General features: G+C 43.2%; 1 protein-coding gene across 3 annotated transcripts in view; it reads left to right on the top strand.

Moving 5' to 3' along the window:
- Positions 1 to 21,430, top strand: part of SLC9A7 (solute carrier family 9 member A7) — a 111,566-nt gene that overhangs the window by 33,926 nt on the left and 56,210 nt on the right. For all 3 annotated transcript variants that reach the window (XR_005777659.1, XM_040425146.1, XM_040425145.1), the window contains exons 2-3: positions 1,363 to 1,562; positions 11,022 to 11,099. Coding sequence is in view for 2 of the 3 variants with exons in the window: in XM_040425146.1 (XP_040281080.1) it covers positions 1,363 to 1,562; positions 11,022 to 11,099 (278 nt within the window). In the remaining variant the exon portion in view is untranslated. The remainder of the gene's footprint in view (positions 1 to 1,362; positions 1,563 to 11,021; positions 11,100 to 21,430) is intronic.

The raw sequence follows: 21,430 nt of genomic DNA, 5'->3' as shown, positions 1-21,430 counted from the left end.
GCGGGCACAAGCAGGAGCAGCTATGTGTGCTCCTGCCAGTGCAGCGCTCGTTGTGGCCCCTATTCCAGTAGTACCGCCATACACTGCCAGGTGATTCACTATAGAGCCATTAATACTTTCTATATATTATTTAATGTATGCTTCCAGTTCTCACATGCATTATTTATGTAGCTCGCAAGCTAGTGTGAAACTACAACCCCCAGCATGCCATAATAGTCTACAGCTTTTAGAATATGTTGGGGCTTTCATTTGCACAATAGTTTGGACTTGTTTTCCAGTATTGATTAGTTAAAGGGGTTGTCTGGGACTTGCTTATTGATGACCTAACCTTAGGATATCATATTGGAAAGAGCACTACTCCTGACATACCGGTCATAGCAGTAATGTCATTTCATGTTTCTATATTGTATATAGTACAGAGTGCTGCTGCCCTTTCGTGTTTGCATTTGCTTCTTTATTTCATTATATTAGGAGGTGTCCTAGTTGGTACAGGGCAACCTACAGTAAATTTTTTTATATATATATTTTTTTTATGCCAGATGTCTATGGTTACAATATCTGTATAGTTGAAAAGAAAGCATGTTTTTGTTTTTTCAACTTAAAGGGGTTATCCAAGTTCTATAATGCGTTTCCCCCCCGACACTGGATGTTTTCATCCGCGCACAGGGAGAAGCAGCAGCAGCGGCGGTGTTGGGACCAGGGGCGGCGAGCCAGGTAGGGCTACTTTCACACTGGCGTTTTGGCTTTCCGTTTGCGAGATCCGTTCAGGGCTCTCACAAGCGGTCCAAAACGGATCAGTTTTGCCCTAATGCATTCTGAATGGATAAGGATCCGATCAGAAGGCATCAGTTTGCCTCCGATCAGTCACCATTCCGCTCTGGAGGCCGACACCATAATGCTTCCTGCAGCGTTTTGCTGTGCGCTTGATGAAACTGAGCCAAACTGATCCGTCCTGGCACACAATGTAAGTCAATGGGGACGGATCCGTTTTCTCTGGCACAATAGAAAACTGATCCGTCTCCCATTGACTTTCAATGGAGTTCATGACGGATCCGTCTCTGCTATATTGCAGATAATACAACCGGATCCGTTCATGACGGATGCATGCGGTTGTATTATTGTAACGGATCAGTTTTTGCAGATCCATGACGGATCTGCCCAAAACGCAAGTGTGAAAGTAGCCTTAGTAGATTCAGTATGAGGGGCCCGGCATATGGGGGACACCACTCTATTCCAGCTCCAAGGCCCCAACCCCCACTCCTTCTGGTCTCTTTTGAGTTGAAGTTGTAAGAAATAATGTTCACAATCTGACCTTCTTGCATAGTCATTGATGTTTCTGACTGCATTCTGTTTATTGATCAGGTCTTATTGTTGGGGTGATTTTGAGGTATGGTATACCTTCCACCAGCACCTATGACAAAGCCATCAGCTGCTCTCCAGAACAGAGGGCATTCACCACACTGCTGGTCAACGTCAGTGGGAAGTTCTTTGAGTACACATTAAAGGGAGAAATTATTCCTGAGAAGATTCATAATATGGAACAGAATGACATGTTGAGAAAAGTAAGTGACCCTTGGTTATTTTTTGGGGAGGGGATCCTGTTGGGTTTTGTTGTGCTTTTACGTGATCGGTATTAAAGGTGGCTCATCTTCCAGGTGGCACAAGTTCTTCTAACTCCAGATGAGGAATTCTGAACTAAATGACTGTGCGTGGATCTAAGTTTGATTTGGTCACAAATTAAAGGGGTTATCCAAGACTGAACTTTTTAAAGGGCATCTGTCAGCAGATTTGTAGCTATGACACTGGCTGACCTGTAACGTGCACTTAGCAGCTGAAGGCGTCTGTGTTGGTCCCGTGTTCATATGTCCCCGTATTGCTGAGAAAAATGATGTTTTAATATATTCAAATTAACGTCTAGGCGCAACGGGGGCGTTACTGTTACACCTAGAGGCTCTGCTCTATCCTCTGCACTTTGACAGAGCCAGGCAGTGAAAACATCAACATTCTGGCCCTGTCACAGTGTAGAGGACCCAGCAGTAGCAGAGCCTCTAGGTGTAACAGTAACGCCCCCGTTGCTCCTAGAGGCTCATTTGCATATATTAAAACATCCTTTTTCTCAGCAATGTGGACACATATGGACATAGGACCAACACAGATGTCTTCTGCTGCCAAGCGCACATGTAACAGGTCAGTCAGTTTCTTAGCTACAAATCTGCTGACAGATGCCCTTTAACAGACCTCTACAGAGTGGATAGACCCGCGGTCGGGTTCATACTCACTTGGTCACCACTGCTGGATTCCAGCTACATTGATTCTTGGTCGCCTCAGCAGGTCCCAGGTCTCTGGGAATTAACATCCAGTTGATGGGTGTCTTGTTACTGCTGCAGTCATGACCGGTCACTCGTGCTGCACGTTACCCAGTGACGTACCACATGGGTGACAGGTCACTGCTGCAGTCAGTAATTGGCTGCAGTGGGCACTCCTCCTGAAGAAGCTAACGCGAAACGCGCGTAGAGGGGCACGCCAGGCACCGACAGCTCATCCCACTTATACATTTTGGGGCATCCGGTAAGAAAGATCCAGACCTGCTCGGCATGTTTATGGCATTGTATTTTGACTGCTTATGTTAGTGCACAGTCGATTCATAGGACATGTCTGTATGATGGAGAGCTAGTCACCCACACCCGCTAGACTCGCATCACGCATCTGGTATCCCCATATGGGACATTTATAATCTAGATGCACAGGTTGTGAGTTACAGGAAGCCCACATTTTATGTAATATGGTATATTATGGGATTTTAGAGCTGCCGATGCTGGGACTTTTATATTGTTTCCACGTGTCTGTATTTATGTATGTCTATGTTTTTTATGTCCATTTAATACATTTTGATATTTGGGTATTTTGTGGTACCAGATCTCTTTGTTGATATATATTCAGGAGGTACACCCGTGCATGCACCAGTGGTGTCAATCCAGTTGATTTATATATTGAGTCAGTCCCCCTTCCATCTCCTGTGGCAAGGAGAGACTGTAAGCATACCCCACCAACCAAAACCTTTGATATGTCTTTATGGGATGTCAAAAGTTTTTTTCAAAGTTCAGAGACACAGCAGAAGTACCAGATGGAAAGGAAGGGATTAAAGGGGTTCTGCAGTTTGTTTAAACTGATGATCTATCCATTCAAGTGAACAGAGCGTAGCCGCGCCCAGGCCAGTTAATACTAGTTGTGACGTCACTGGGCCTGCGGTAAACAGTGAGGAGGCCGCGGCGCTCCTGGAGACCCGCTGCCTTCTCAAACAGCTGATCAGTGGGGGTCCCGGGGGTGGGACCCCCGCCGATCAGATGCGGATCTATCCAGAGAATAGATCATCAGTTTAAACAAACTGCAGAACCCCTTTAATGTACCGTTACTTACTCTTTACACAGAGTACATGTGACTTCTCAATTACAGCTTCTAAGATTCCTTGCCATGACTACGTACTACTTTGAATAGGACAATCCATATAACATTCCCTAATACGTCTATGCAAGGGGGTGCATGTGACAAAGGCTACTTTCACACTGGCGTTTTGGTTTCTGTTTGTGAGATCCGTTCAGGATCATGGTGATGGATCATGTGACTGACCATGTGATGAGCGCAGTGACGTCACCACAGGTCCTTTTCCTACTGCACAGCGAAGAAGACAGATGAGAAGCCGGCTGCGCCAACAAGTGGATTAAGGTGAGTTAAATTATTATTATTATTATTTTTTTAACCCCTCCAGCACTATTGTACTAAGCATTCTGTATTAAGAATGCTATTATTTTCCCTTATAACCATGTTTTAAGGGAAAATAATATAATGATCGGGTCCCCATCCTGATAGTCTCCTAGCAACTCGCATCCGCACTTGCTTGCGGATGCTTGCGATTTTCACGCAGCCCCATTCACTTCTATGGGGCCTGCGTTGCATGAAAAACGCATAAAGTAGAGCATGCTGCGATTTTCACGCAACGCACAAGTGATGCGTGAAAATCACTGCTCATGTGCACAGCCAGGGCTGTGGAGTCGGAAGATAAATGGTCCGACTCCTCAGTTTTTGGAACTTCCGACTTCTCTGTATTTAATATGCGAATGTATTTTATACATTCCTTGAAGGAAAGAAAGGCAACATACATGTCATTACCGCAGAACTACTGGCTAGGAAGCTGCTGCCTTCTCCTTTGTGTGCTGATCTTCTGCTGATGATCGGGCAGTGGGAGGATCCAGGAAGGGGCATTTATTGTAAAACATGATTTCCCTAGTAGAATCCCATAGTCATGTTTAAAGTTTAAGCTAACAATCTGAGTTTACAAGTTTTTATAGCCTTAGCTAAATGACAGCAGTTTTTCTAATGGTTTACAGCTTCAGTCTTGAACTATTGACCATCCATTCCCTTCACTTATACAAGTGTCTCTAGTCCTGCAAAAGACATATCTACTTAATCAGTTATCAGTGAGAGGCTAGGTTAACCATGGGCGCTGCGTTCCCTGTAACAGTGGAACACAACACAATGGAAAGTATAAGTATTGCCGCTCCTTAACTGTGCGTTGCGTGCCATATAGTGAAGCATATGAAAAGCATGCTTCTTCACGGTCACTTAACGTGTTAGTTTTGCGGTAACGTGACGCACTGCATGCATTGGCCTTTATTCTTACAGTAGAGAAGTACCGTATTTTTCGCAAAAGTGGGGGAAAAATAGTAGTGCGTCTTATGGGGCGAATGCTGCGACCGTCCGGTGAATAGGCTGAGAGGGAGGAGGGGCTGGGGGCCGGCATCTGTTTCTGTAATGGCAGCGGGGCCCGGTGCAGTCACTGTATTCTACTACACCGGGCCCCGCTCACTGTAGTATACGGTAATCATATCTAACTTGTGGGTATTGTTAAAGTATTCCAATCATCTTAAATCTAGCGCTGTACTACTTACTACGAACTTCTTGGTAGTCAGGAGGCCGGGTGGGCGCTCGTAGCGTAGCTCACTACGTCACGCGCCTGCTCCGCCCACTTTATGAATGAAGCAGGCACCGGGCCCCGCTGCCATTACAGAAACAGATGCCGGCCCCCATTCACTACACAGGGACACTGTTATGGGGGGATCTGTGGATGACACATAAGATAAGATGCCATATATATGTCATCCACAGATCCCCCCACAATGATTCCCCATAACAGTGCCACCCACAGACCACCATTAGTTCAAAAGCACACCTTTTGGTTCAAAATATATATATTTTTTTTTTCCTCCTCAAAAACCTATGTGCGTCTTATGGGCAGGTGCGTCTTATAGGACGAAAAAGACGGTAATTAATAATAACTTTTTATGAATTGGGACATTTAAACTTGCTTTTTTAAATTTTTTTTATTCCAATTTAAATCTAGTAGGAGTCTGAGTCGGTTCATTTTTTGCCCAAAATTGCCTCCGACTCAGACTCCACAGCCCTGTAGAAATGAATTGGTCCAGATTCAGTGCGGGTGCAATGCGTTCACCTCACGCATTGCACCCGCGCGGAAATCCTGCCCGTGTGACAGAGGCCTTAGAGTTTCAGCTCCGCTTCGCTGTTCAAGGGCATCTGTCAGCAGATTTGTATCTATGAACCTGGCTGACCTGTTACATGTGTGCTTGGCAGCTGAAGGCATCTGTGTTGGTTACATGTTCATATGTGCCGATTGCTGAGAAAAATGTAGTTTTAATATATGCAAATGAGTCTCTAGGAGCAACGGGGGCGTTACTGTTACACCTAGAGGCTCTGCTCTCTCTGCAACTGCTGTGCCCTCTGTACTTTGATTGACAGGGCCAGGCAGTTTAAACATGATCATGAATGACTTCTCCTACAGGCTTAGGCGCTTCATGCCGCCGCTGCACTACAGTAATACATTGGTATGATCTATACGAGTGTATTACTGTAGTGCAGCGGCGGCATTAAGCGTACAGCGTCATAGCAACCAATGACGCTGTGCGCTCCTGCTGTCAGCAGGAATCCAGGCCGTGTTACCACGGACCACTCACTGCCATGTGCATTCGGCCTTACACTGCGCCGTTAGGTAATTCAGTCCAGTACAGGAAAATGCTCGCCATACAGAAGATACGCCTCTGTTGCTCCTAGAAGCTCATTTGCATATATTTAAACTTCAGTCATTTTCCTAGGTACAATTCTGCTGACTGATGCCCTTTCAGGTAACAAATCACAATTTTTAATTTTAAATCACAGCTGCATCTGTTTTCCGGTCCGTAAATCATGTATCCTGGCCTTATGTATGCTGCCATTTTTTTTTTCTCACTCCTCTAGAAATGTCCTTACCTTGTCCGCAAAAAAGACAAGAATAGGACATGTTCTATCTTTTTTACGCAAAAAATGCTGATCTGATGCGGACAAACTACGGCCGTGTGCATGATCCCTTTATTTATAGCTAGATACTGGGAGATATAGGGGGACATTTACTAAGCATGTTGCACCAGAATTATGGAGTAAAATGCACCAAAACAAAATGGCGTTTTCACCATAAAATGAAATATAAATGTCAAAGTGGGCGGGGCTATCAAATTGGTGCATATTACGCCTCATTTATCATCCTTTTATCAGCAGAATTGGCTCAAATTACTGCAGACTATTAAGCCAGCTTATGTGGTGGTTTGTGTAAAAAGTCGCATTTATGGCAGACTTTTTGTCAGTCGCATTTCTGAAAAGAGAACCAACTCGTCGTGGGAACAAGTGATAGGTGAGTATTAAAACAGGATGCATTTATTTTTATCTAATATAAACCATGACAAAAACGTCCTGAGTTTGGAAAAGTCGCAAATATGGTTCAAAAGTCTTTAAGTGCGGTCTGGCATGGGTGGCTGAAATGGCACCTGTCACAGGGATTGTGTGTATAGAGCTGAGGACATGGGTTGCTAGATGGCCGCTAGCACATGCGCAATACCCAGTCCCTATAGCTCTGTGTGCTTTTATTATATAAAAAAAAACTGATTACCAGTAAAATGAAGCTCCTTGCTACTAATTTACAACCTCTGAGAAACGATAAAAAAAAAAAAATCACATTTGTTTTTAAATACCAGAGATTCGTCTGCTGCATTTTTTGCAGCCTCTTTGTCGCCATCTGGTGCTCACAGTGGTATCTGCAGCACTGGTGGTTTCTTTTTAGTATATTGCTATGCTTTTAAGTTATATTTGTCCACACACTGTCCTTATCGTATTACACTTACTGGTTGCATGTTTACAGTGGTCTAGGTCCAGTTAGTTAAGAGCAATGTGCAGAGTATTGGAGGGGATTATTTTTTATTATTATTATTATTATTATTATTATTATTATTATTATTATTATATTTTTTTAAACAAATCCCACAGATCTCAGACTGAATTTTAAAGCTTCATTCACACTACCAGATAATCCAACATCAGTAACAGCTGGCGGTGTGACACAGATTTTCTCTGTAGCGTGCAGTAAAATGTAATGTCATTTATCCAGAAATGATGATAATGGTCTCATTGAAAGGATTACATAAGGGGGTCTGATGTGAAACTGTGCTCAGTCACTGGTAAAGTAGTAATGTATGTAGCTAGGGCTTGGTTAGACTTCTACTCCCCAAGGTTTTTATATGCCTCAGGTGTATTCTAATCGTATCCATATTAATTTACTTGTCTTTCCCTTCAGCTATATGTATATCACTATAAATGACATACAGTGATAAAGAAGCCTTGTCTACTGCTGACTCTTAAGGAGGCCATACACATTAGGCTGGGTTCTCATCACTTTAATAGAGTTCCATTGTTGCCGTCCGTAAAAATGCGGATCCGCATCTTTTGCGGTCCCATTAACATGAATGGGTGCGCACCCGTTCTGCAAAAATGCGCAACGGCTGCGGAACAAAACATAGGGCCGTCTGAATGAGCCCTTAGACAGCTTCCTTGCTGGTTTAAACTTAGACCATTTTCTACGCCTAAGGCCCCTTTCATATGAGTGAGTATTCCGCGCGGGTGCAATACGTGATGTGAACGCATTGTGCCCGCACGGAATCTGGACCCATTAATTTCAATGGGACTGTGTACATGTGCATTGGTTTTCACGCATCACTTGTGCGTTGTGTGAAAATCGCAGCATGTTCTATATTCTGCAATTTTTCACGCAACGCAGGCCCCATAGAAGTGAATGGATCTGTGTGAAAATCGCATCCGCAAGCAAGTGTGGATGCGAAGCGTTTTTCACGGATGTTTGCTAAGAGATTGTATACCTTCAGTTTTTTATCACGCACGTGCAAAACACATTAAATTGCATTGCACCAGCGCGATAAAAACTGAACGCGATCGCAGGCAAAACTGAATGACTTTGCCTGCAAAATCGTGCGTTTTTCACTGAACGCATTCGCAACGCATCCAGACCTAATCCGGACACGCTCGCCTGGAAGGTTCCTAAAACAGGAGTAAAAAATGGTAAATGCCGGCCCGTCCCCTTCCCCGCACACTTTTTTTTAGACCTGTGGGAGGGGGGGAAAAGTTGCAGATTGCGGTGCAAATAACCTTTGCGCCGCAATCTCTGCCAGAAATAGACCTAATATAGGCGTATTACTGATGGTAAACGACGTCTTTAAATCTGCGTAGTCCACATGGTACATTACTACGTATTATTCTCTTACCAAATTACAGACCGGAGTAAGAGGGGTCGGTGGCTCAACTACTTGACTATGGAGTGTGGATTATGCTAAGCAGGTTTTGCATTGTCTACTGCGGCCCTCCAGCTGTTGTAAAACTACAACTCCCATCATGCCCTGCTGTAGGCTGATAGCTGTAGACTGTCTGGGCATGCTGGGAGTTGAAGTTTTGCAACAGCTGGAGGGCCGCGGGTTGAGCATCCCTGGTCTACAAGATGTCGTGAATAAGGATCAGTATTAGAGCATCTGAAACATGTAGACCTGCTTACCGTGTTGGATTGTTTTTTATCCTGTGTCATTTTGGAATAAAGAACAACGTCTTTTTTGGAAAGCTGGACATCCCGTCTTATTTTTATACTGGTCTACAAGATGTATCAGTCCTTGTAATTTCTGCCTCAAAATTGCTTTATCTGTCGTGTTCTGGGTTAAATTGCTTTGTATGTGAGAGTGATTTTCTACTTTGAGTTCCTCGATTAGTGCCTGAGTCTTGTGATGTTCTCAGGCTTCATTGCACATCTGAAACTTGCCTTAGAGCCTGGCACTCACTTGGCCTGTTTTTGCCCATGAGGCTTCAGCTCAGTGACCTACAATTCTGCTGTAGAGGATGCGGTGTGCTATTCATTAAATTACTGATTACTTGGGTTCATGGTGGCCAGACCTGTACTTGGTTCTCTAGTCGTATACCTCAGGCTCTAAGCAGTTTATGTAGAATGTATAATCACCCTTCTGCCTTTTCTGTATTAGATGCCAAGATAATAAAACCAGTTCTTAAGAGCGAAGTTCTAGAAGGTGAGTAAGACCAAATCTGAGCCTAAACTTGTAGAAGAATAGGGAATGACCACTGTGAGAGCTACAACCTGGAGTTCTTCATCTCTCACAAATTCTAGTTGAAGATGATCTAAGGCAAATGGTGTTACATTTAGATTCTCATAATGTCGTCCACACCAGTATATACTACTGGGTTCATTTATTAAGATCGGCGACAAAATCTGCGCCTAATATACGCCAAAACGTGGAGTATATTGGTTGCTAAATGACCCCCTGCACGTCTAAAGCATTACCTCTATCTATATGATGGATCTTGAGCTATGTGAGACTTTTATATTTTGTTGGCTTGGAATAATCTTTATTTTTAATATTTTTTTTTTTCTACTTGAGCTAGGTTTCACATATTTCTGAGGATTTCTGGTGTGATGTGTATATTTAATGATCATTTTCAGAGCGGCTAGCTGTCTGAAAAAAGATCAATAAAATAATCTGAAATAAAAGTACTGAACCAGGAAGCGCTTCCTCCATTTACTAGTTTAGGAGTGCTGTTTGGTGGAGTAGTATAGCTCTATTATAAAAGCACACTGATGCTTTGAGGTCTCAGTGACAAGTTCTCCATCAGAACGGGTGTTTTTTTTTTTTTTTTTTTGTTTTTGTTTTTTAAATAAAAATCTGTATCCATAGAAAATATTTTCCAGCAGCTGCCAGGGCTAGCACAGTGAAAAAAAGATTTGAAGCTTCCATTGAATTCAATGTTAGGCCTCATGCACACGGCCGTTGTTTGGGTCCGCATCCGAGCCGCCGTTTTTGCGGCTTAGATGCAGACCCATTCACTTCAATTGGGCCGCAATAGATGCGGTCAGCACTCCGTGTGCTGTCCGTATCCGTTGCTCCGTTCCGTGGCCCCGCAAAAAAATAAAAAATAGAACATGTCCTATTCTTCTCTGTTTTGCGGACAAGAATAGGCATTTCTACAATGGGCCGCCTGTTCTGTTCCGCAAATTGCGGAAGGCACACGGATGGCTTCCATTTTTTGCGGATCCGCGGTTTGCGAACCGCAAAAAACGGAACAGTCATGTGCATGAGGCCTTAGGCTAGTTTCACACTGGCGCTTGTATATCCTGCAGGGAACAGCCTGCCAGATCTCTCTGCATTTCGGTATTTCTGGAAGCTACAGCGTTGCCATCTGGCAACATTATTTATAATGGGGACCTGCGGAGATCTGGCTGCAACCCAGCAAATATGGCGAGAATCGGCCAGACAAAAACTGCTGTGTGCATACTAAGTTTTACTATGGGACATCTGTGTATGGGGTCCAACCTACATAAACTATTGAGCCTTGTTTTTGTATTTTTCTGATTTCATTTTTAGTCCCCGTCTTGTATTCTAAAATGTAAGACTTCCATGGTAGCCTGAATCACAACAGCCCAGCGTTTGTTGCCAACATCACATGCTGTACTCCCTTCCGCGGCCTAGCATAATGCGCTTAGGTCAATTAAGAGAGATGATTATCTTCTTAACTGTGTTTATTTAGTTCCCCCAATTCCAGCACCCGTGTAATCTGAATGTATTATCGCTTCTTTCCAGGTGACCTTTGACCCAGAAGTCTTCTTTAATATTTTGTTGCCACCTATTATTTTCCACGCTGGATACAGTTTAAAAAAGGTAAGTCAGGATTATTCCGTACCGTGAAAGTGTTGTCATGAGATTACGAGATTTCCTTTGCAGACCACTTAGTTTTGAGGCACAGTTTGATTTTATTCTGATGCATAATTTTGAATAATGTTGTGCAGATTGTGACTTTTGTGTCTACAGAATATTGAGTATTTTAGACAATAGATACAGGGTAAAAGCTGAGTATTTGCTCATGACAGCCAGTCAGAACCAGCCCTCTAATTATGCTGCTGCTATCAGACTGATCCTTAATGAACAAGTGCCTTTGTAAAACCTTTTTTATTTTTTTACATTGTTTTTTTTCCCCTGCATATACCAATTAGGTTCAGTGTAGCAGCAGAATGACCACTAGGTGACGCTGTCACCACATATTAATCAGCACGTTTGCTTGTGGTTTTTCTTTTTTTGTAAAGTTTGCGGTTTTTCGCTGATATTTTTGATATTTGCCTGCTCCATTTACGTTGTTGTGATTTCCTGTGCTCGAAAAGCTTCCGTTTATGTATGATATTTAACCTCTAAATGGCATAAGAGAATAAAGCATGATGATGATGTAGCAGCTTTATTATGGGTGAAAAACTGAACAACTGCATGGGTCATCAACCCCACTGCCCAAAAAGTTGAAAACAGAATATTCTTTGTTTAAAAGGTGGATCGGTTTACTCCAAGCCTTATTATAGATTACATAACCAGGCTGGATAACGTCTGATCAGAGATCCACCACTCCTGGAAATTCCCTGCATCACTTCCACCAGCCAGTCCCCTGGACGTCACTTACAGTATAAGGAACCTTAAAATCTGAACACATGCGCTGCAGTTCCTTACAGAAGTGATGAATAAAACAGTGCCCCCTATTATTATTTTTTGGGGGTGAAAAATCGAGGCCCCAGTGAAAATAAACCCTGTAGGTGTAACTTTTTACTAAGTATAGTGCCTATCTGGACTATTTTATACCTGTAGACGGTATAGTTTTAACCACTTTTTAACAAAGTACACATCTGAGCTTTTTTTTTTTTTCATCCTCCCAAGGTTAAATGGGTTTGGTTTATATTAATAATATTAATGATTATCAATCATGATAATGATTACATTATTTTTTATTAATATTCTGGGCTTCAGGCATCTATCACACAGTCATGTGGCTTGCATGGCTGGCATTTATGGGGGCACTGTGACTTCCACTTTTATTTTATGGTCACATGGTAAGCAAACTGGAAAAGGGTACATCAGAATTAGGTTCTCAAACCCTATCCATTGCTGGGCCTCCCGGTAATAATACCTGCCCGCTATGCTGGTTAGAATAGTGGTTGTGAAGTATAGAAGAACAGGAAGAAATAAGAATCCTATGAGCATATAAAATCACATTGCTCATTTATATGACATTAAATCATTTTTATATAGTGATACTAATTTAAGAACCTATCTGACCAGTGGGGTCTGACACCTGCACCCGATCAACTGTGTGAAGAGGCTGTGGTGCTTCAGTGAGGGCTACCGCCTCCTCCCAGCAAAATAAGCACAGCGCTGTAGATTGTATAGTGGCCATGCTTGGTATTGCAGCCCTAAGCCCATTCACTTGAATGGATTGCCTGCAAGTAGGCCATGTGACTGGTGAGCGTGAAGTCCCTGGTCTAGGAAGAGGCCGTGAAACTTACCAGAGTGCCATGGACTCTTCAAACAGCCGAATGGTGGGGTGACAGTAGTGGGGCCACCACCGATCAGACATTGATCACCTATCTTGAACACCCGGACAATTGTGCCAGAAAATTTGACATGGAAGCTGAGAGACCTGCTGGGATTCAGTGGTCTTGTAAAGATCTCTCGGTTGGTAGGTACCAGCTGGTCCGATAAGGTTGGTTTTGTGCATACCAAGGGTGGTTTTTCTGTTTGCACAGTGTTTCCAGACATAAAGGAAGTGACACTGTATATTTTTATGTGCAGATTTCACAATTGTGGTGTAGTGATGGGAGGGTAATATTTCATACTTTGTGGTATAGAAATGCATTTGTAAGCTGTGTGGACAGGAATAACAAGAATATATCTGACGACTATGTCAGGGTCCATATCTAATTGTCAGTGTTTTCATGAACTCCGCTCCAGACAGTGTTTGCATTATCTGTTCTGATTTCTACCGTACACAGCAATGATAGAGAAGCAGTGAAAACATTGTACATACACTTTGTACAGACTCTTGGGTGAGTTAGTATGAAGCATTATAGGAAGTAATGACAAATCAAGAGACTAGAGCGAACGCACACATCAGCATAAATGACATACAGCAGTAATAAGCAGTGTTGCTGTGAACCCAGCATGAGGGTTAGATATTCGAAAGTTTACTAGAAATGTCAGCGTCTCCTGTGCAGCAGCTACAATATGATCCAAATTGATATTGAGTGAATAGTCAGAGCATGATGCAAGGTAGAGGGGTTGAGGGGTCTGATAAGTGGAGAAAGAAGCAGTTTTCTATAATAACCTATATTGCAAAGTTTCCTACCTAGGTTTGTGTTACTGATTTTATGGAAAATGAAAGTGTTGTTATGCTTTAATGAATCTGTCACCAGGTTTGTTCTGCCTTATCTGAGAGCAGCATAAACTAGAAAGAGACCCCTGATTCCACTGCTGGGGTAGTTTTTTTTATGTAGTCAATGCTGAAGTCTATTCATTGTTGCTCATGTTCTCTGGAGTACTTGATATTCATGAGCTGCCCCTCGCCCTTGGCTTGCTCTGAAGATGCAAAGAGTGATTTTACTAAAATGACCTCATAACAAAGTGACCCAGTGACTTAAAGGGATTGGTCACTAATTTGTAGCTGTGTAAGGCTGAGTTCACACGGGCGTGACGGATTTGTTCAGGATGCGTCCCGGGTGTAAAGCGGCAAACCCGCGCGAGTAGGTACCCAATTGCAGTCAGTTTTGACTGCGATTGGGTTCCATTTTTATCGCGTGGGTGCAATGCGCTTTGCACGCGCGTGATAAAAAACTGACTGTGGTACCCAGACCCGAACTCCTGCTTGACAAAGGCTAACCTTAGCCGAAACGTTGCTGCTATTTTTATGCCGTGTCATGCGGTGACTGATCAATAAAGAAGATATTTGGATATGCTGCTGTGGCCCTCTACTCTTTCTTCACTGAAGTTCAGGTTTGAGTTCAAGGTTGTGTAGATGTAGTTATTTTCCCTTTATAACATTGTTATAAGGGAAAATAATAGCATACTTTTAATACAGAATGCTTAGTAGAAGGTCAATTGAGGGTTAAAAAATAAAAAAAAATGAACTCCCCTCCTCATCTTGATCGCATAGCTGCCGGTGTCCTGTTCTTTCTTCGAGAACTGTCAAAGGACCTGTGGTGACGTCACTGAGATCATCACATGGTCCATCACCACAGTGATGTACCATGTGATGTGACGCCCCCACAGGTCCTTTAGCCGGCAGCTCATGATTAAAGAAGTAAGAAGAGATCGGCAACTACGCGATCAAGAGGAGGAGGTGAGTTAATTTTTTTTTTTTTTTATTTTTTTTTTTTTTCCCCCCTTAACCTCTTAAGGACACATGACGTACCGGTACGTCATGATGTCCTGGTACTTAAGGACACATGACGTACCGGTACGTCATGTGTTGTTCCAATCACTGCCGCCCGGCCGGCAGTGATCGGAACCCGATGCCTGCTCAAATCATTGAGCAGGCACCTAGGCTAAATGCGCGGGGGGGTCCCGTGACCCCCCCCCCCCCCCCATGTCGGCGATCGCGGCAAACCGCAGGTCAATTCAGACCTGCGGTTTGCTGCGATTTCTGCAGTTTCTGGTCCCCGCGGTCCCTGACCGCGGGGATCAGAAACTTTATATGCCTAAAATAATGTTTTATTAACCCCCCCCCCCTGCACCCCCGAATGATTTTATGGTGGCGGGAGGTGCAGGGGGAGGGTTGCGGGCAGTGTGGGCGGTGCGGGAGGCGGGCGGTGCGGCAGGCGGGATCGCGATCCCCCGCCCGCCTCCCCTTGTATAATCGTTGGTTTCTAGTGGGTATACCAGGGTGCCAGCACATTGCTGGCACCCTGGTATAAACGGCTGACATCTGCGATGCGATGTCAGCCGTTTAACCCTATCCATACAGCGGTCCGTACGGACCGCTGTATGGAAAAGGTTAACAGCGCAGGGAGCTCCCTCGCTCTCCAATCGGGGGGCTGCTGTGCCTTTGCAGCCCCCCGATGGGAGAGGGAGAGAGCCCCCCTCAGCCCTGTGCTTACCCTTCCCCGTCTGCGAAGTTCTCAGCAGACGGGGAAGGTTCCCATGGCAACAGGACGCCTCTCAGGCGTCCTGCTGTCCATGGTGCTGAACAGATCTATGCTAAAAGCATAGATCTGTTCAGTGTAAGTAAAATACAGTACAATATATATTCTGTACTGTATTATACAGACATCAGACCCACTGGATCTTCAAGAACCAAGTGGGTCTGGGTCAAAAAAAAGTGAAAAAAAAGTAAAAATCAAAAATCACATTTATCACTGATTAAAAATGAAAAAAATAAAATTCCCTACACATGTTTGGTATCGCCGTGTCCGTAACGACCTGATCTATAAAACGGTTATGTTACTTTACCCGAACGGTGAACGCCATAAAAATAAAAAATAGAAAACTATGATGAAATTGAAATTTTGCCCACCTTACTTCCCAAAAAAGGTAATAAAAGTGATCAAAAAAGTCGCATGTACGCCAAAATAGTACCAATCAAACCGTCATCTCATCCCGCAAAAATCATACCCTACCCAAGATAATCGCCCAAAAACTGAAAAAACTATGGCTCTTAGACTATGGAAACACTAAAACATGATTTTTTTGTTTAAAAAATGAAATCATTGTGTAAAACTTACATAAATTAAAAAAAAAGTATACATATTAGGTATCGCCGCGTCCGTATCGACTGGCTCTATAAAAATATCACATGATCTAACCCCTCAGATGACCACCGTAAAAAAAATAAAAACGGTGTAAAAGCAATTTTTTGTCATCTTACGTCACAAAAAGTGTAATAGCAAGCAATCAAAAAGTCATATGCGCCCCAAAATAGATGCCAATCAAACCGTCATTTCATCCCGCAAAAAATGAGACCCTACTTAAGATAATCGCCCAAAAACTGAAAAAACTATGGCTCTTAGACTATGGAGACACTAAAACATTTTTTTTGTTTTAAAAATTAAATTATTGTGTAAAACTTACATAAATAAAAAAAATTGTATACATATTAGGTATCGCCGCGTCCGTGACAACCTGCTCTATAAAATTACCACATGATCTAACTTGTCAGATGAATGTTGTAAATAACAAAAAATAAAAACGTGCCAAAAAATCTATTTCTTGTTACCTTGCCGCACAAAAAGTGTAATATAGAGCAACCAAAAATCATATGTACCCTAAACTAGTACCAACAACACTGCCACCCTATCCCGTAGTTTCTAAAATGGGGTCACTTTTTTGGAGTTTCTACTCTAGGGGTGCATCAGGGGGGCTTCAAATGGGACATGGTGTAAAAAAAAACTGTCCAGCAAAATCTGCCTTCCAAAAACCATATGGCATGCCTTTCCTTCTGCGCCCTGCCGTGTGGCCGTACAGCTGTTGACGAACACATATGGGGTGTTTCTGTAAACTACAGAATCAGGGCCATAAATAATGAGTTTTGTTTGGCTGTTAACCCTTGCTTTGTAACTGGAAAAAAAATATTAAAATGGAAAATCTGCCAAAAAAGTGAAATTTTGAAATTGTATCTCTATTTTCCATTAAATCTTGTGCAACACCTAAAGGGTTAACAAAGTTTGTAAAATCAGTTTTGAATACCTTGAGGGGTGTAGTTTCTTAGATGGGGTCACTTTTAGGGAGTTTCTCCTCTAGGGGTGCATCAGGGGGCTTCAAATGGGACATGGTGTAAATAAACCAGTCCATAAAAATCAGCCTTCCAAAAACCAAACGGCGCACCTTTCACTCTACGCCCCGCTGTGTGGCCGTACAGTAGTTTACGGCCACATATTGGGTGTTTCTGTAAACGGCAGAGTCAGGGCAATAAAGATACAGTCTTGTTTGGCTGTTAACCCTTGATTTGTTAGTGGAAAAAATGGGTTAAAATGAAAAATTAGACAAAAAAAATGAAATTCTCAAATTTCCTCCCCATTTGCCAATAACTCTTGTGCAACACCTAAAGGGTTAACAACGTATGCAAAATCAGTTTTGAATACCTTGAGGGGTGTAGTTTCTTAGATGGGGTCATTTTTGGGTGGTTTCTATTATGTAAGCCTCGCAAAGTGACTTCAGACCTGAACTGGTCCCTAAAAATTGAGTTTTTGTAAATTTCTGAAAAATTTCAAGATTTGCTTCTAAACTTCTAAGCCTTATAACATCCCCAAACAATAAAATTACATTCCCCATATGTCTACTTTATGTTTGAATTGTTTTGGGAATGATAAGTCATCACAATTTTTGGGGGTATTACTATGTATTACAGAAGTAGAGAAACTGAAACTTTGAAATTTGCAAATTTTTTCCAAATCTTTGTTAAAATAGGTATTTTTTGGTGCAAAAAAAATAATTTTTTTGACTTCATTTTACCAGTGTCATGAAGTACAATATGTGACGAAAAAACAATCTCAGAACGGCCTGGATAAGTCAAAGCGTTTTAAAGTTATCAGCACTTAAAGGGACTCTGGTCAGATTTGCAAAAAATGGCCTGGTCCTAAGGTGTAAAAAGGCTGTGTCCTCAAGGGGTTAATTGACCACCTACTAAGCATTCTGGATTAAAGAATGCTATTATTTTCCCTTATAACCATGTTATAAGAGAAAATAATACAGTGAATAGACTGTCATCATGCGTGAAAATCGCACCGCATCCGCACTCGCTTGCGGATGCTTGCGATTTTCACTCAGCTCCATTCACTTCTATGGGGCCTGCGTTGCGTGATAAACGCACTATATAGAGCATGCTGCGATTTTCACGCAACGCATAAGTGATGCGTGAAAATCTCCGCTCATGTGCACAGCCCCATAGAAATGAATGGGTCAGAATTCAGTGCGGGTGCAATGCGTTCACCTCACGCATTGCACCCGCGCGGAAATCTCGCCCGTGTGAACTCCGCATAAGGCTACTTTCACACTCTCTCGTTTGGTGCGGATCCGTCATGGATCTGCACAGATGGATCCGTTCAGATAATACAAACATCTGTATCCGTTCAGAACACATCCGTTTGTATTATCTTTAACATAGCCAAGACGGATCCGTCTTGAACAACATTGAAGGTCAATGGAGGACGGATCCGTTTTCTATTGTGCCAGATTGTGTCATAGAAAACGGATCCGTCCCCATTGACTTACATTGTGTGTCAGAACGGATCCGTTTGGCTCAGTTTCGCAGCGTTTTGGTGTCCGCCTCCAGAGCGGAATGGAGACTGATCAGAGGCAAACTGATGCATTCTGAGCGGATCCTTTTCCATTCAGAATACATTAAGGCAAAACTGATCAGTTTTGGACCGCTTGTGAGAGCCCTGAACGGATCTCGCAAACGGAAAGCCAAAACGGCAGTGTGAAAGTAGCCTTACAGGGACTCGTGATAAGTAATCACAGCTAAGACGATATCCCGTCAGAGGGAATAATAACCACAGGTGGTATATAATCCAATAAATGTAATCACAGGGAACGACCTGTTTAAAATGTAGCCTTTAATCTAATTTAGACATAAAATAACAAACTCCCACAGACATACATAGAAAAGAACAAAAAGAAGATATATCCTTGATGACATGGAAGATAATACTTGTAATCGTCCACAAATACGGGTCAGAGATGGACGGAATGGACAGAAATTGAGTCTGATCTGTCCCTATTCCTGGCCCTGGGCTAGGTAGCCCTGCCGATGAACGGAATAGCCGCCCTGATAAGGACGATCCCGTGTTCTGGAACCTCCTTGTGAAACCTGAATAGACCCTGTAATCCTAATGGATCCCTACTGTGGGGCCTGCTCTAGGTTCACAAAACAAAAAAACAAGTATAGATAAACAGTATAGGAAGCAACAAGCCAACCCCACTCATAGATGCTCAGTGGTGTGGGTGGAAAGTTGCCTACAATAAATGTCATAAAGGATGCACAGGCAGCCACAGGTGTGGCTATCTATGAATGTGCAGCATCAAATGGACGATATCACTGTGTAGACCCCACACACCAGAATCAATGTGCGACGTCAATACACCCAGAGTCGCCGTTCACATTTGTACATACCAGTGTATAAATTAAGATGTATATACACACGTACGGCACCAGAAGCACTGCATGTATTAGTATGCAATCAGGTGCCAGTGTCCCAACGCGTTTCACCCTGATTGATTGTCGGGTTCCTCAGGGGACATATATCAAAGTACAATGCTGTTATTTGGCATCAATAAAAGGAAACCAAACCGTTGGCAGGGTCCTCAATTATGATGACACCGTTAGACCAGATCATTCACTGGTCGCATTACGTTCAATCACCTAATAGCTTTAAATAATCAAACACAGGGACCACATCAAGGGGCCTATGGAATATACTCGAAGAGAGAGTCATTCGCCAGTGTGGGTATATGTCCACATAGATATCCAGGCGTACGTGAGCATAAATGATTCCCATATAAATAATCAGAGTGACAACCTCCTACAAACAGTCACATATGTGTGATGACATGTGTGATATCATGGCCAACAAGTAACAAGATACTACTTGCGTGTCCAAAAGCGGCCAGGGGTGGCCCAGGCTGTCTGTGGAGATAGTCGTATGTCCACTGTCACTCCAGCCATAGCCCGCATATACACTGTTTGAGACATAAATGATAATCGGGATTAAATGCCAGGTAGGGCCAGAAACCAACCTTTTGTAGGTGGGAGGAATCAGCCCCCAGTTCTCCAAGGAACTCACAGATAGTGGTGCCTCACTGGTCCTGTGTGTGAGGTCTCCAAGCAGAGAAACCTGTTCGGTTTAAATAGCCCGCCCTTGAGAGATGGAGCAGGCCGGATATAGTCCCACCCCTCCCTTTCCATGCTTAGGTGAGGCATGGACCTGTGGCCAGCTCACGCCTCCAATGGGCGTGCCCGTGATGCTGGGTAGATATGGCCAGGCCCCCTGCCATCTAGTGCTTAGTTGGCGTCGCGTACCGCCCCCGTCCCGTTACGCCCATACCGGGTGTGTCCCATTGGTGACTCGTGATAAGACATTAGTATTTTATATTTTGTGGTTAAGCTACGTGTTAGCATTTTATCTGATTCCATTATAATGTTCCACCCATTTCTCATAAGACTGGTAAAAACGGGAAGGATAAAATGTGATAGATATCTGAAGAAGTTTAAGGCCCCTTTCACACGAGCGAGTTTTCCGCGCAGGTGCAATGCGTGACGCATAGCACCTGCACTGAATCCTGACCCATTCATTTCAATGGGTCTGTGTACATGAGCGGTGATTTTCACGTATCAGTTCTGCGTTGTGTGAAAATCGCAGCATGTTCTATATTCTGCGTTTTTCACGCAGCCCTGGCCCTATAGAAGTGAATAGGGCTGCGTGAAAAACGCATTACATCTGCAAACAAGTGCGGGTGCGATGCGTTTTTCACTGATTGCTAAGAGATGTTGTTTGTAAACCTTCAGTTTTTAATCACGCGCGTGAAAAACGCATCAAAACGCATTGCGCCGAAAAAACTGAACGCAATCGCAGACAAAACTGACTGAACTTGCTTGCAAAATAGTGCGAGTTTCACTGAACGCATCCGGACCTAATCAGTCACGCTCGTGTGAAGAAGGCCTGAGACTAACGGAAAGCCAAAACGCCAGTGTGAAAGTAGCCTAAGGCCTCTTTCAGACGGGCGTCGCGCGAGTGCAAAACATTGTAATGCGTTTTGCACTCACGTGAGAAAAATCACGCATGTTTGGTACCCAAACCCGAACTTCTTCACAGAAGTTCGGGTTTGGGATCGGTGTTCTGTAGATTGTATTATTTTCCCTTATAACATGGTTATAAGGGAAAATAATAGCATTCTGAATACAGAATGCATAGTAAAATAGCGCTGGAGGGGTTAAAAAAAAATAAAAAAAATAATAATTTAACTCAAGCCACTTGATCGCGGAGGCCGGAATCTCCTTCTGTCTCCTTTGCTGAACAGGACCTGTGGTGAGCATTCATTACAGGTAAAGGACCTGTGGTGACGTCACTCCGGTCATCACATGATCCATCACCATGATAAAAGATCATGTCATGACCGGAGTGACGTCACCACAGGTCCTTTACCTGTAATGAATGCTCACCACAGGTCCTGTTCAGCAAAGGAGACAG

The sequence above is a fragment of the Bufo bufo genome, chromosome 3 (genome assembly GCF_905171765.1).
Source record: "Bufo bufo chromosome 3, aBufBuf1.1, whole genome shotgun sequence".
Taxonomy (NCBI): domain Eukaryota; kingdom Metazoa; phylum Chordata; class Amphibia; order Anura; family Bufonidae; genus Bufo; species Bufo bufo.
Note: the sequence above shows the minus strand (reverse complement) of the source record. Positions and strands in the feature narration are given on the sequence as shown.